Source organism: Grampus griseus (assembly GCF_964374135.1).
Source record: "Grampus griseus genome assembly, chromosome: 20".
Classification (NCBI taxonomy): Eukaryota; Metazoa; Chordata; class Mammalia; order Artiodactyla; family Delphinidae; genus Grampus; species Grampus griseus.
This window is the reverse complement of record NC_139014.1, coordinates 22,714,234-22,730,086: the sequence shown is the minus strand read 5'-3', so window position 1 is coordinate 22,730,086 and position 15,853 is coordinate 22,714,234. Positions and strand designations below refer to the sequence as shown.

At 35.9% G+C, this 15,853-nt stretch overlaps 1 protein-coding gene across 1 annotated transcript in view; it reads left to right on the top strand.

Moving 5' to 3' along the window:
• Positions 1-15,853, top strand: part of SKAP1 (src kinase associated phosphoprotein 1) — a 274,732-nt gene that overhangs the window by 21,404 nt on the left and 237,475 nt on the right. Inside the window, exon 2 of the mRNA XM_082679184.1 lies at positions 13,452-13,557. Coding sequence (XP_082535310.1) covers positions 13,452-13,557 — 106 coding nt within the window. The remainder of the gene's footprint in view (positions 1-13,451; positions 13,558-15,853) is intronic.

The window sequence follows — 15,853 nt, the reverse complement described above, 5'->3', positions numbered from 1 at the left end:
TTAGTGGAAAAAATTCAGATCATTTGATATCTCATTTTTGTAAATGAAAATAAAAAGGTTTTGTTAGCACAGAATAAAAACTGAAAGAGTTAGGAGTTCCCTGGTGGTCCCGTGATTAGGACTCCGTGCTTCCACTGCAGGGGGCATGGGTGCAATCCCTGGTCAGGGAATTAAGATCCCGCATGCTGCCCGGCGTGGCCAAAAAAACAAAAAACAAAAACCTGAAAGAGGATGGGATTGCAAATTTTGTTGCTTATATCAATTTCTTTATTTTCCGATGTTTCTACGGTGAGTAACAATGCCTTTTTTGTTAGAGGGAAAGGTAAATATGTTTGTGTTTGTTTTCTAAAGTGTGAGAAATATCTTTTCTTCCTTTTCCCCTCTCAATCTGATATTGGTAATTTGGGTTTTCTCTTTTTTCCTTTTATGAATCTTGATAAAACCTTTAGGGACTTATCAAATTTATTGGTCTTTTAAAAGAACAAACCAATGTTTTTTCGGCTCTCTATTTAATTGATTTCCATTCTTATCTTTATTAATTTCTTTTTCCTGCTTGGAGTTTAGTTTGTTCTTCTTTGTCTAGTTTCTTAAGATGAAAACTTAGATCACTGATTTTAATCCTTTCTTCTTTTCTACCATAAGCATTTAAAGCTGTATGTTTCCCTTAAGTGTGGATTTAACTGCGTCCTACAAATTTGTATGTGTTGTATTTTATAATCATTCAGTTTATTCAAAGAAGAGTATTTCCTCTTTGATTTACGTTACTTCGAATTGAGGCTTTTTAGATATCTCATTGTTATTGATTTCTAACTTATTTTATGGTCAGAGAACATACTCTAAGATTTTAGACTTTTGGTGTGTTTTTTTTTGTTTGTTTGTTTTTTTGCGGTACGTGGGCCTCTCACTGTTGTGGCCTCTCCTGTTGTGGAGCACAGGCTCCGGACGCGCAGGCTCAGCGGCCATGGCTCACGGGCCTAGCCGCTCCGCGGCATGTGGGATCTTCCTGGACCGGGGCATGAACCCGTGTCCCCTGCATTGACAGGTGGACTCTCAACCACTGCGCCACCAGGGAAGCCCGACTTTTGGTGTTTATAAGACTTATTTTATGGACTAGAATAAGGTATATCTTGGTGAACATTTCATATGCACTTTAAAAAAAGTGTATTCTGTAGTTGTTAGATGTAGCATTCTATGAATGTCAATTAGATCAAAGTTGTTGATAGTGTTGTTCAGGTCCTCTATCTCTTTGCTGATTATTTGTCTAGTTGTTCTATTAGTTTCTGAAACAGGGTAGTAAAATCCCCAACTATGATTGTAGATATGTCTTTTTCTTACTTTAGTTGCATTGGAATTTGCTTCAGGTATTTTGCAGCTATTTTATTATGTGCATACACTTTATAATTGTTCTATCTTCCTGATGACTTGGCCCTTTTATCATTATGAAATATCCCTCTTTATCTCTTGTAATACTCCATGTACTGAAGTCTACTTTGCCTTACATTAGTATACTCTTTCCATCCTCCTTATGTTTACTCTTTGCATACTGTATAATTTCCATTCTTTTTTTTCAGCCTATCTGTGTCTTTATATTTAAAGTGTGTCTCTTATAGATTACTTTGAACAATTATATGCCAATAAAATGGACAACCTAGAAGAAATGGACAAATTCCTAGTAATGTACAATCTCTCAAGACTGAATCAGGAAGAAATACAAAACATGAATTGAATCAGTATTTTAAAAACTCCCAAGAAACAAAATTCCAGGACTAGATGGCTTTACAGGTGAATTCTGCCAAACATTTAGAGAAGGGTTAACACCTATCCTTCCCAACTATTCCAAAAAAATTGCAGAGGAAGGAATGCTTCTGAACACATTCTGTGAAACCAGCATCACCCTGATACCAAAACCAGACAAAGATATAACAAGAAAAGAAAATTACAGGCCAATATCACTGATGAACATAGATGCAAAAATCCTCAACAAAATATTAGCAAACCAAATCAACAGTACATTAAAAGGATCATACACCATGATCAAGTGGGATTAATCCCAGGGATGCAAGGATGGTTCAATATCCACAAATCAATCACTGTGATACACTACATTAACAAATTGAAGAATAAAAATCATATGATCATCATGTGTTGCAGAAAAAGATTTTGACAAAATTCAACATCCATTTATTATAAAAACTCTCAGTAAAATGGGTATAGAGGGAATATACCTCAACATAATAAAGGCCATGTGTGACAAGCCCACAGCTAACATCATACTGAATGACGAAAAGCTGAAAGTATTTCCTGTAAGGTCAGGAACAAGATAAGTATGCCCTTGAGGGTATTATGCTAAGTGAAGTAAGTCAGACAGAGAAAGACAAATACTGTATGATTTCACTTATATGTGGAATCTTAAAAACAAAACAAATATGAACAAATATAACTAAATGGAAACAGAGTCATAGATACAGAGAACAAACAGGTGGTAGCCAGAGGGGAGGGTAGTGGGGAGGTGGGAGGAGAGAAATAGGTGAGGGAGATTAAGAGGTACAAACTTCCAGTTACAAAATAAATGAGTCACAGGTATGAAATGTACAGTTTGGAGAACATAGCCAATAAATATGTAATATCTTTGTATGCTGACAGATAACTAGACTTATCATGGTGATCATTTTGAGATGTATAGCAATTTTGAATCATTATGTTGTGTGCCAGGAACTTACATAGTGTTATAAGTCAATTATACTTCAAAAACAAATAAATAAACTCATAGAAAAAGAGATCAGATTTGCAATTGCCAAAGGTGGAGGGTGGAGGGAGGCGGAACTGGATGAAGGCAGTCAAAAGATACAGATCTCCAGGGCTTCCCTGGTGGCGCAGTGGTTGAGAGTCCGCCTGCTGATGCACGGGACACAGGTTCGTGCCCTGGTCCGGGAAGATCCCACATGCCACGGAGCAGCTAGGCCTGTGAGCCATGGCCGCTGAGCCTGCGTGTCTGGGGCCTGTGCTCCACAATGGGAGAGGCCACAACAGTGAGAGGCCCGTGTACTGCCAAAAAAAAAAAAAAAAAAAGATACAGATCTCCAGTCATAAGATAAATAAATACTAAGGATGTAATGTAAAACATGATAAATATAATTAACACTGCTGTACAGTTTATATGAAAGTTGTTAAGAGAGTAAATCCTTAGAGGTCTTATCACAAGGAAAAAATTTTTAATTTAATTTTGTGTCTATATGAGATGATAGGTATTCACTAACCTTACTGTGGTAATCAATTCATGGCATATGTAAGTCAAATCATTATGCTATACATCTTAAACTTACATAGTGCTGTATGTCAATTATATCTCAATAAAACTGGAAGGAAAAAAGTGTCTCCTGTAGACAGCATATAATTGGGTCTCACATTTTTACTCAGTTAGGAAAATCTCTGCTTTTTAATTGAAGTGTTTAATTCATTTACATCTAATATAACTATTGTTATGGATGGATCTAGGGTCTACCATTTAACTATCTGTTTTGCAATTGTCACATTTTTTTATTACACTTGCTTTTAAAAAAATTAATCAAATGCTTTTAGTATTCCATTTTAATTTCTCTATTTAGAAAATTGTTCCTCCTTATTTTGTTTGTTAGGGTTGTTCCAGTGATTACAATATGTTCCTTAACTTATCACAGGCTACTCAGAGTTAATTTTATGCCACTAAAGGGGGTTCATTTTCTCCCCTTCCCCCATCCTCTGTTTTATTGCTGTCACATATTTTGCATGTACATATGTTATAAGCTGTGCAATGCAGTGTTATAATCTGGGCTTTAGCTCGCCAGTTATATTTTGAAGAAATGAAGAGAAAGAGGAAAAAAGTGATAATATTTTATATTTACCCACATATTTAGCATTTTGGTACCCCTGTAGATCTGAATTTCCCTTTGGTGCCAGTTCCCTTCAGCTTGATGAATTTCATTTAGATTTTTTTTTTTAGAGCAGGTTTGTTAGCAAAAAGTTTTCTCAGTTTTTGTTTATTTGAAAAACGTCTTTATTTTGCCTGTACATTTCGACAGCTATTGTTATTGGATATAGAATTCTGGGTTGACAGGTTTTTTTTCGTTTTTCTTTTCAGCACTTTAAATGTGTCATTCTGGTGTCTTCTGGCCTCCATTATTTTTGATGAAAAGTTAACTCTCATTCCTATCATTATTTTCTTATGGGTAATGGGTCATTTTCTCTAGCTTCTTTGAAATTCTTCTCTTTATCTTAGATTTTCAGCAGTTTGACTATAATTTGCCAGTGTTTAGTTTTCTGTATGTTTATCCTACTTGAGGTCCGCTGAGCTTCTTGAATCTGTAAATTAATATTTTTCATCAAATTTGGGAAATTTTTGACGATTATTTCTTCTGGTACATTTTCTGTCCTATTCTGGTTTTAACCTTCTTCTGAGATTCCAAGTATATGTAAGTTGTGGCATTTGGTGTTTTCCCACAGCCCACTAAGCTCTTTCCCTAAGGGTGCTCCCTAGCCACTCCACCCCACATGGACTGGGAGTACCTTTAGGTGAAAAGCTATATAAACACAAGTCTCACCCTGCAGTTCCTTTCTTTCAAGGATCAAATCCCCACCAATTTCTGCCTGCTTTTGGCTACTGTTTGGTGCCCTAAAATAGTTGCTTTTGAACTTTTTGTCTAGTGTTGATAATTCTTATCTATGGGAAAGTCATTCCAACATAAGCTATTCTACTATTACCCAGAAAGCTACCGATTTTTAAAGAATTTATCTTCTGGCTACCCTAGTGAATTCTTACAATTTCTAAAAGTTTTCCAACTTCATAGTTTTAAGCTTATATGTCTTTGGTTATAATATCTGTGCATAATGATGTTTTTTTTCCTTCTAATACTTCTTTTTGTCTAGAACCTCCAGAACAATGTTATTTGACAGTGGGAGTAGCTGGAAAAACAATCTTTAATAATATTGACTTTAGGGCTTCCCTGGTGGCACAGTGGTTGACAGTCCGCCTGCTGACGCAGGGTACACGGGTTTGTGCCCCGGTCTGGGAAGATCCCACATGCCGCGGAGCAGCTGGGCCTGTGAGCCATGGCCGCTGGGCCTGCACGTCCAGAGCCTGTGCTCTGCGAGGGGAGAGGCCACAGCAGTGAGAGGCCCACGTACCGCAAAAAAAAATAAATAAATAAAATAATAATGACTTTAGTGTTTCAGCCATAAATATGATGCTAGTTTGCGACATATATATTCCTTAGGTTAAGAAGGTATTCTTTTACTTCTATTTAATATAGTTTTGTCACAAATAGATAATAAATATCATCAGAGGTGGTTTTGTCATTTGCCAAGAGGTTTGTATAGACTTCTCTTTTAACCTATTAAATAAATATCTAATACATCAATAATATTGAAACATCTTTATATTCCCAGGATAAACTATATTATTCTTTTAATATACTGCTAGGTGTGATCTACTAGTATTTTATTTAGGATTTTTGTATCTATATTAACTTTATTTTTAATTTTATTTTTAAAATTTTAAAAAACTTTTTATTTTATATTGGAGTATAGCTGATTAACAGTGCTGTGTTATTCCTGTCCTGCATAGCACAGGGAGATCAGCTTGGTGCTTTGTGACCACCTAGAGGGGTGGGATAGGGAGGGTGGGAGGGAGACGCATGAGGGAGGGGGATATGGGGATATATGTATACATAAAGCTGATTCACTTTGTTATACAGCAACAACTAACACAACATTGTACAGCAACTATACTCCAATAAAGATGTTAAAAAAAAAACAAAAAAACCCACCCCAGTGCTGTGTTAGTTTCAGGCACACAGCAAAGTGACTCAGCCATACACACACATGCATCCATTCCCCTTCAAATTCTCTTCCCATCTAGGTCATCTCATAATACCAAGCAGAGTTCCCTGTGCTACACAGTAGGTCCCCCGTTGGCCATCCATTTTAAACAGCAGTATGTACATGCCAATCCCAAACTCCCTAACTATCCCCGCCCCCCACCCTTCCCTCTATATTAACTTTAAACTGATTCCTTTTTGTGCTCTTTTAGAACTGTGGTTATGCTAGGTTATACGAAATGATTTGAGAAGTTTCTCATAATTTGAGAATTATGCTCTGGAATAATTTATATAGAACAAGAATTATTCATTACTTAAAGGTTTGAAAAACATCTAAAAAACTATATTAATATGAACTCAAAAAAACATTTAGCAACCTTTTCTTCTTTTCCCCTGGTTATTAGCCTGTTCAGGATTCAGGTTTTCCATTTCTCAATTCAGTTTTAGAAATTTACATTTTTCTCAGAAACTTTCACGGAGATTTTCGTATTTATTTGCATGGAACTTTATTTTGTTTACGTAGCACTTTGTTTTTGAAATAATCTTTTAAAGGGATAAAAATGATGCCCACTATCATAAAATTTAAATATGCATAAAAGCACAAAAAATAAAATTAAAATAACTTGAAATCTCACCAACTTTATCAAATATTTCATTATCTTTAAAAAATTTTTGTGTTATTGCCTCTTTTTATTCTGCCTCATTTCTGTGTATTTGTGCGTTCTCTCCCTTTTCCTTGATTACATTTGCTGATGATATATCAATTTATTGGATTTCCCCTCACTTCTGAAAAGTCCCAGCTCTTATACTTATTTAGCATTTGTATACATATTTTTCTCACTATTTTTAAGTTCAGTGGTTTTGTAACCACTAAGTTGTGCAATGGAACCTTTTCAAAATTGAAATCTTATGTGAAATCCCAGTGTATAAATAGATAAAAGCCAAGGACTTGTGATTAAAGCAAAGGGGATCGTGAGTGGAAGGAAGGGAGTTTCCCAGAGTTTCACTCACTTGACCCCACCCCAACCCCAACTTCTCTTTCTTATCAGATGCTTATGACTCCAGAGAGCACTATTAGACAACCACTGTTCTGACTTATTAATTCTGCTTTTATCTTCATTGTTTCTTTTCTCCTCCTTTCCATAGGCTGGTTTATTGCTCTTTTCTGATTTTTTTGAATTTGGTGCTTATTGTATTTCTTTTCATTCTTTTTTATTTAATATTGGAAATATTGAAGTCTGTAAATCTGTCACTCTGTACAATGCTGGTCACATTTTATAATATTTTACACAGATTGTTTTCTCAGTACATGGTAATTATAATTTCACAATTATTGTCATCAGTGATATATAATCTTATGAGTTTTATCTGTTTTGCTACATTTTTCTCTTTTTTCTATATTTTATTATACTGAATATTTTTAAAATCTTTTGTTCTACTTTTATTACATTAGTGTTTGAAAAATCATAGTTGCACCCATTTGCTTTAATTATCATTGTCCAGGATGGAATAGTACCCATTAGCCCTATGTAAATAAGTAATTTAGCACGTTTTTCTTCTTCTCTATTCCTTTTCTAAATGCATTCAGATGCTTATTACATTTTTTTTACAAACGTCTTAATTAAGAATTACTTTTTAAAATAAGTTTTAAACTATACTTAACCACAAGTATCTAGATTTAACTTATTTGGCTGTTTTGAATTTCATCACCACCTCTTTCTGTTGATCAGTGTGTCCTTGAAAAGATTTTCTTCAGGAAAGAATGTAGGTGGTAGAAATTCAGAGCCACAACTGTTTGAAAATGTTTTGTTGGTCTCCTTCATTTTATATAACCAACATCTTGACTATGCTTAGAATTCTTGAGCACAGTATTTTTCCTTTAAAACACTGTAAAACTTTCATCTTCTAGTGCTTATTTTGTGGAGAGGCCATTTTGACTCTTATTTTGTAGACTACTTATTTTTTTCCATGTCGGTGCTTGAGGAATGTTTTCATTTTCCTTCAGTCTTGAAATTTCAGAAGGATATGTGTAGATATTGTAATTTGTTCATTTATGCATTCATTTTGTGTGTGTGTGTGTGTGGTATGCGGGCCTCTCACTGTTGTGGCCTCTGCCGTTGCGGAGCACAGGCTCCGGACGCGCAGGCTCAGCGGCCATGGCTCACGGGCCCAGCTGCTCCGCGGCATGTGGGATCTTCCCGGACTGGGGCACGAACCCGCGTCCCCTGCATCGGCAGGCGGACTCTCAACCACTGCGCCACCAGGGAAGCCCCATTTATATTTTTTAACAGCTTCATTGAGATATAGTTCTTATGCCATACACCCTACCCATCCTATTTAAAGTGTACAATCCAATGGCTTTTAGTATAGTATTCACAGAGTTGTGCAATCATCACCAAGATAAATTTTAGAACATTTTCATCATCCCCAAAGAAAACCTGAACCCCCTTAGCTTTCATTCTCTAATCTGCCTCCATCTCTCCCACAGCCCTAGGCATCCGCTAACCTACTTTCTGTTTCTGTAGATTTTTGCCTATCTTGTATATTTCATGTAAATGGAATTATACAATATGTAGCCCTTATGACTGGTTTCTTTTGTTTGGTGAAATAATGATTTCAGAGATTTATTTGTATTGTAGCATTTCATTTTTTATTGCTGAATAATATTCCATTGTATAGATATGCCACATTTTATTTATCTATTCATCAGTCGATGGACATTTGGGTTTTGTCCACATATTGGCTATTAAGAATAATGCTGCTCAGAAGACCTAAATAGACATTTCTCCAAAGAAGATATACAGATTGCCAACAAACACATGAAAGGATGCTCAACATCACTAATCATTAGAGAAATGCAAATCAAAACTACAATGAGGTATCACCTCACGCCAGTCAGAATGGCCATCATCAAAAAATCTACAAACAAGAAATGCTGGAGAGGGTGTGGAGAAAAGGAAACCCTCTTGCACTGTTGGTGTGAATGGAAATTTATACAGCCACTATGGAGAACACTATGGAGGTTTCTTAAAAAACTAAAAATAGAACTACCATGTGACCCAGCAGTCCCACTCCTGGGCATATACCCTGAGAAAACCATAATTCAAAAAGAGACATGTACCACAGTGTTCATTGCAGTACTATTTACAATAGCCAGGACATGAAAGCAACCTAAGTGTCCATCAACAGATGAATGGATAAAGAAGATGTGGCACATATATACAATGGAATATTACTCAGCCATAAAATGAAACAAAATTGAGTTATTTGTAGTGAGGTGGATGGACCTAGAATCTGTCATACAGAGTGAAGTAAGTCAGAAAGAGAAAAACAAATACCGTATGTTAACACATATATATGGAATCTAAAAAAAAAAAAAGGTTCTGATGAACCTAGGGGCAGGACAGGAATAAAGACGTCGATGTAGAGAATGGACTTGAGGACATGGGGAGGGGGAAGGGTAAGCTGGGACGAAGTGAGAGAGTGGCATGGACATATATACACTACCAAGTGTAAAATAGATAGCTAGTGAGAAGCAGCTGCATGGCACAGGGAGATCAGCTCGGTGCTTTGTGACCACCTAGAGGGGTGGGATAGGGAGGGTGGGAGGGAGATGCAAGAGGGAGGGGATATGGGGATATATGTATACAAATAGCTGATTCACTTCGTTATACATCAGAAACTAGCACAACATTGTAAAGCAATTATACTCCAATAAAGATGTTTAAAAAAATAATGCTGCTATGAACATTTGTGTACAAGTTTTTGTTTGAACACCTGTTTTCATTTCTCTTGGGTAATATCTAGTAGTGGAATTGCTGGGTCATATGGTAACTCTCTGTTCAGCCTTTTGAGGAACTGCCAGACATTTACAAAATGGCGGCACCATTTTATATTCCCACTGGCAATGTATGAGGGTCGTAATTTCTCTCCATCTTCGACAGCCCTTGTTATTGTCCATCTTCTTAACTGTAGCCATCCTAGTGGATGTAAAGTGGTACCTCATTGTGGTTCATTTTCCTGGTATCAACTGATGTTGAGCATCTTTTCATTTGTTTATTGGTCATTTGTATATCTTCTTTGGATAAATGTCTATTTAGATCCTCTGCTTGTTTTAAGATTGGGTTATTTGTCTTTTTATTATTGAGTTGTAAGAGCTTTTTATACTTCTGCATATGTCTCCTATCAGATATATGATTTGCAAAATTTTTCTCACTTTCTTGATGGCACCCTTTGAACTACAATAGTTTTTCATTTTTTTAAAGTCTTTATTGAATTTGTTACAATAATGCTTCTGTTTTATGTTTTGGTGTTTTGGCTGTGAGGCATATGGGATTTTAGCTCCCCGAGTAGGGATCGAATCTGTACCACCTGCATTGGAAGGTGAAGTCTTAACCACAGGACCACCAGAGAAGTCCCCAATAGTTTTTCATTTTTGATGTCCAATTTTTTCTTTTGTTGCTTGTTCTTTTGGCATCATATCTAAGAAACTATTATCTAATCCAAGGTCACAAGGATTTATGCCTATTTTCTTCTAATAGTTTTAGCTTTTACTTTTTATTAACTCAAAATGTGATGCATTTTGAGTTAATTTTTGTATATTTTGTGAGGTAGGTGTCCAACTTCATTTTTTTGCATGTGGATATTCAGTTGTTCCAGCACCATTTGTTGAAAAACTATTCTTTTCCATTGAATTGTCTTCGCATCCTTATCAAAAATTTATTGACTATAAATGTGAGAGGTTACTTCTAAATTCCCAGTTCTTTTCCTTTGACCTGTGTTTGTTTTTATGCCAGTATTGTATTGTCTTGATTACTGTTGCTTTGTAGTAAGTTTTGAAATCAGAAAATGTGAATCCTCCAAATTTGTTCTTCTTTTTCAAAATTGTTTTGGATATTCTGGGTCTCTTGGATTTCTAAATGAATCATAGGATTAGCTTGTCAATTTCTGAAAAAAAGCCAGCTGAGATTTTTATAGAGATTGCATTGAATCTTTAGATTAATATGGAAATATTCCCATATTAATAGCAGTAAGTCTCATATATGAACATGAGATTCTTCCCATTTATTTAGGCCTTTAATTTCTTTCAATAATATTTTATAGTTTTCAGAGTTTAAGTTTTATACTTCTCTTGCTAAATTTATTGCTAAGTATTTAATTCTGTTTTACATTATCTTAAATGGAAGTTTCCTAATTTAATTTTCATTTTTTCATTGCTACTATATAGAAATACAACTGATTTTTAAAAATATTTATTTATTGGCTGCACTAGGTCTTCATTGCAGCACGTGGGCTTCTCTAGTTGTGGCGTGCGGGCTCCAGAGTGCGCAGCCTCTCTAGGTGTGGCTCGCAGGCTTAGTTGCCCTGTGGCATGTGGATCTTAGTTCCCCAACTAGGGATCGAACCCGCATCCCCTGCATTGGAAGGTGGATTCTTAACCACTGGACCACCAGGGAAGTCCCATTACAACTGATTTTTGTGTATTAATCTTGTATCCTGCAAACTTACTGAACTCATTTATTAGACCTAATAGTTTTTCAATGGATTCCTTAGGGTTTTCTTTATACAAGATTATGTCATATGCAAGTAGAGATAGTTTTACCTCTTCCTTTCTAATTTAGACTCTTTTAATTTCATTTCTTGCATAATTGCCCTGGCCAGCACCAGTACAATGTTAAGTATAAATGGTGAGAGGAGGCAGCTTGTCTTGCTGCTGATCTTAGAAGCAGGGAGGAAGCATTCAGTCTTTCACTTGTTGACCTAAAACAATCAAACAACCAGTTATTTTACCAGCAAAATGGGTTTATTTGGGAACAGCAAAGACTTGCAATTCAGGACGTGCAATCTATGGTGATCCACAGGCAAATCCAGAGAACAGAAGAGAGGAACTTTCTTTTATAGAGGAGAAGAAGGAGTTGGGAGGGGCTATTATAAACCAAGAATCCATTGGAGAAAACTGGGAGTTCAAAGTGTAATGGCTTTTCATTGGCTGAGTTGTGTAACAGTCTTTCATTGGCTGGGCTCCTGCAGGGCAAGGAGAAATTTTTCCTTCCTCCTTCTGGGTAGTAAAGTATCAACATTCTTCCTGTTGGAGTTACAAAGGTACATCTCTTCCTATTGGGTCTGCAATTGACATCTATGGGTAGGGCGTGAGCGCTCCCTCTTCTGGTATCCTGACTTACTTAAAATGAGGGTTCTATTTATTAATTTTTACACACCATTGTGATGTTAGTGGGTTTTTTGTAGATGGTCTTTATGAGACTGAGGAAATTTCCTTCTATTCCTAGTTTGTTGAGTGCTTTTTTATCATGAAGTGCTGTTGAATTTTGTCGAATGCTTTTTCTGCATCTATTGAGATGATCACATGGTCTTTGTCCTTTATCCTATTAACATGGTATATTACATTAATTGATAGCATTTATTTTTTACCTTTTAATTAAACTCATTTTTTCATTCTTTAGCCTTTAGAGGAACTTGGAGGAACCTATTAAATGACATATGCAATAAATGTGATGCAGGTCTTGGAAGTTGATGGTGGTCCTCAGTGAAATTTTTACTTCCAGAACTTCATCAAAAGTACATCTTATACCCCATCAGAAGTTCTGGTAATGGCTATCTAGGATTTTTTTGTTTGGTGTTGTTGAGTGGTGTGAATGTAAAACAAAATTTTAAGTATGCTTATGTAACCCAACTGTATAAATTCATAACATTATCTTGATAGTATATATAATACAGTTTCATATTTTTGGAAGTGGAAATTTTTAACCATGTTATTTATATGCTTTTTAGGGATTATAATTATTTTATGCATAATAAAGTGTATAGCTAGCATTTCTGGCAATTATAATCATTATCAGTTTATTTTGTCTTTGAAAATTTGTAAATGCCCCCCCCAATTTCTTTTAACATAACATCATTTGTTCCATATTATATATTTCTATCATGTATAGAAATAATATATAATTATGCTCACATAATTGCAGTTTCCTTCTCTTGGACACATTTTTTCTTTTCCATGTGGGTTCCTTCAATTGGTTGCATTGTCGTTTTCATTAATGATGCATCTGCTAATTAATTTTTCTTCTTTGAATGCCTACCCTTTTTGTTCTTGATTTTGCAGTTCAGCTCTATTTTAAATTTCAGTTCTATTTACTGGTATTTCTCTCTAGCTTCTATTGGCTTGTGACTTGTTTGTAATGTTTACATGTTTATGAAACTGACAGTCCACCCTCTGCCATCGGTGATAATTAATATTTGAATGTTTCTTTAAGATGGTTTAGAAAATAGTTATTTCTTATGGTTAATATATGCATTAGCTTTCTAAATTCATAGCAAGGTCTTGGATTATCAGAAAATGTCATTTACAGGCATATATAAAGTTTTATTTATTTTTTATTCTGGTGAAATATATGTAGCATAAAATTTACCATTTTAACCACTATTAAGTGTACAGTTCTGTGGCATTAATTACATTCCCCTCGTTCTACAACTTCAAAGTTTTTAAAGAGAAAATAATACCTGTTTCTTAGTCCTTCAGATTTTCCTCCTTCTCCCTTAGTACTTTTTCTTTTCCATTGATCAACTTTCCTTTTCTTTTAGATACTGAGGAGTTCCTGGGAGAAGTTTTGCGGAATGAGAACCTTAGTGCTGGTGCAAGGGACAACAGAGACCATATTCTACGGGGCTTGCAGCAAATCAAAGCTAGGTTTGTATAAACCGGTTCCATTATTCTTCTTCATAAGCTTTAAAACAATTTATAATCAGTAAAATCTACTTTAATTGTATATAAATTAGCAAAGTAAGACACACCTATCATAGTTCTTTATACTTGGTAGAGGCTTAATAAATGTATACTGACTTGCACTGGAGGTAGGCAGGCATATTTAGGGTAGTTTACCAAAATGGAAATATTTTGATAATTATGTATGTTAAAAAAATTATTCTGCTTTCTGCTTTGGATTGTTATGTTAGTCTTTATTGAACACTTTTGCAAAATGTGTGAAAAGCTAAATATTTATGCTTGTCCAAATTACTGAAAGGGAAGATGTTAAGCAGTATGAGGTAATTTTCGTTAGGATTTTTGGTCTTGATTTTATATCCACATGTCCTTTCCTAATAGAAAACTTAAACTGGACTTATCCAGTTGATTCTCTGAGCATAGTAGAATGTCTTAGTCTCAGACTGATTGGAATATCATGCTCATTAAGTTTTTGGTTTTTTTAAATTAAAAGCCCTGACCTAATTTGTACCTTTTAGAATGTGAGCACCTGACAGATGCATACACTTGCTTGATGGTGGAAGAAATAAAAATTTTCCTTTACAATATATTTCCCGACCACCTCTTGCTTGAAATGTGGTAACTGAACGAGAGTTGGGGATAAGAGAGTGTTACTTTACGTGTTTTCCAACTTGGAGGCAATGTGATTCAGAATGTTTGAACTGAGTACTTTTAGTAAAGGGAGAGCAACTGCAGGGATATGCCTGGGATTTGTTTTTTTGTTTGTTTTTTTGGTTGCACCGTGTGGGATTTTAGTTCCCCACGTTGGGAGCACGGAGTTTGTTTTTTTTGTTGTTGTTGTTGTTTTGACTGTGTTGGGTCTTAGTTGCCGTACACGGGCTTTCTCTAGCTGCAGCGAGCAGTGGCTACTGTTCGTTGTGGTGCGCGGGCTTCCCATTGAGGTGGCCTCTCCTGTTGTGGAGCAGGGGCTCCAGGCACATGGGCTTCAGTAGTTGTGGCACGTGGGCTTCAGTAGTTGTGGCTCGCGGGCTCTAGAGTGCAGGCTCAGTAGTTGTGGCACACAGGCTTAGTTGCTCCACGGCATGTGGGATCTTCCCAGACCAGGGATCGAACCTGTGTCCCCTGCATGGGCAGGCAGATTCTTTATCCCCTGCGCCACCAGGGAAGCCCGGGAGCTCTTAACCACTGGACCACCAGGAAAGTCCTTATACCTGGAATTTAATGTGTGGCTGACCAATCTTAGCATCTACTTTAGAAGCCTCATTGAAACTCCTTAGAAGCAAGCAAGGAGTTTTATCCTTTCAAAGGGCACAGCCAGAATATATTCCTTCCAGGAATGTGCGAGAACCTCACAAGATGCCCTGCTGGATCTTAATCGATCTTTCCTGCTGGCTAATTAAACGTCACTTTTACTCAGCAACTGGGGACTGTGTAATTATCAGCCTGGGTTGCCCTGAATAATTGAAACAAACAGAATGCAAAAGATGGGAGCTTTTTGCAAAATGAGAATATCTATAATTTATGGTAGGCTGGAATAGTGTTTAAAACAAACTTCCCCATAATGTTACTTTATTAGTAGATGAGTTTAGGCTTAGTTGTGTACCTGAAGGCTCAGTTAGTAACTTATAGAATTTTTTATTTTTTTAATACAAAGTTGACCTTTGTATTTTAGGATTATTATAAGGATGGCACAAAGAACAAAGGTAGAATTATTTTAAACTGTATTATAGGGAGAGGGTTGGCCATAATATAATTGTGTATGTTGTATTAATGGTATAAATGGTGATACCTTTTAACGGTGTTAATGGTATAAATCTGTGATAAGGAATGTAAAAACAATTTTACTGCATCTGTAGAGACAAATATACAATGAGTAGGAATTCTCCTTTCCCATATTTGTACCACAGAACTTGGAAGGGACTAAATTTCAATCTGAAATTGATAATAAAAGGTGATTTTGTGGTGACACTGTTATCCCTTACATATTACTTCTTAGTCCTCTTTTTAAGTGCATACACACACTCATACACACATACCCATGCTCGCACACATAGAAGCTGTATTTGTTATGAGGTAGAGAGGGTTCCTTGTTCTCAGAGGACTTGCTGTGTGGTTTGTGGGATAGACATTCAGGAAATAATCAGCAGGAGTTTTAGGAAACATCTGCATTGTTGATGGGAGCTTTCTGTTCATTGATTTGTTGCAAGAAAGATGACACTTTATTTAGAATTTCATAATTATCAGATCAGGAGGAAATGAGGAG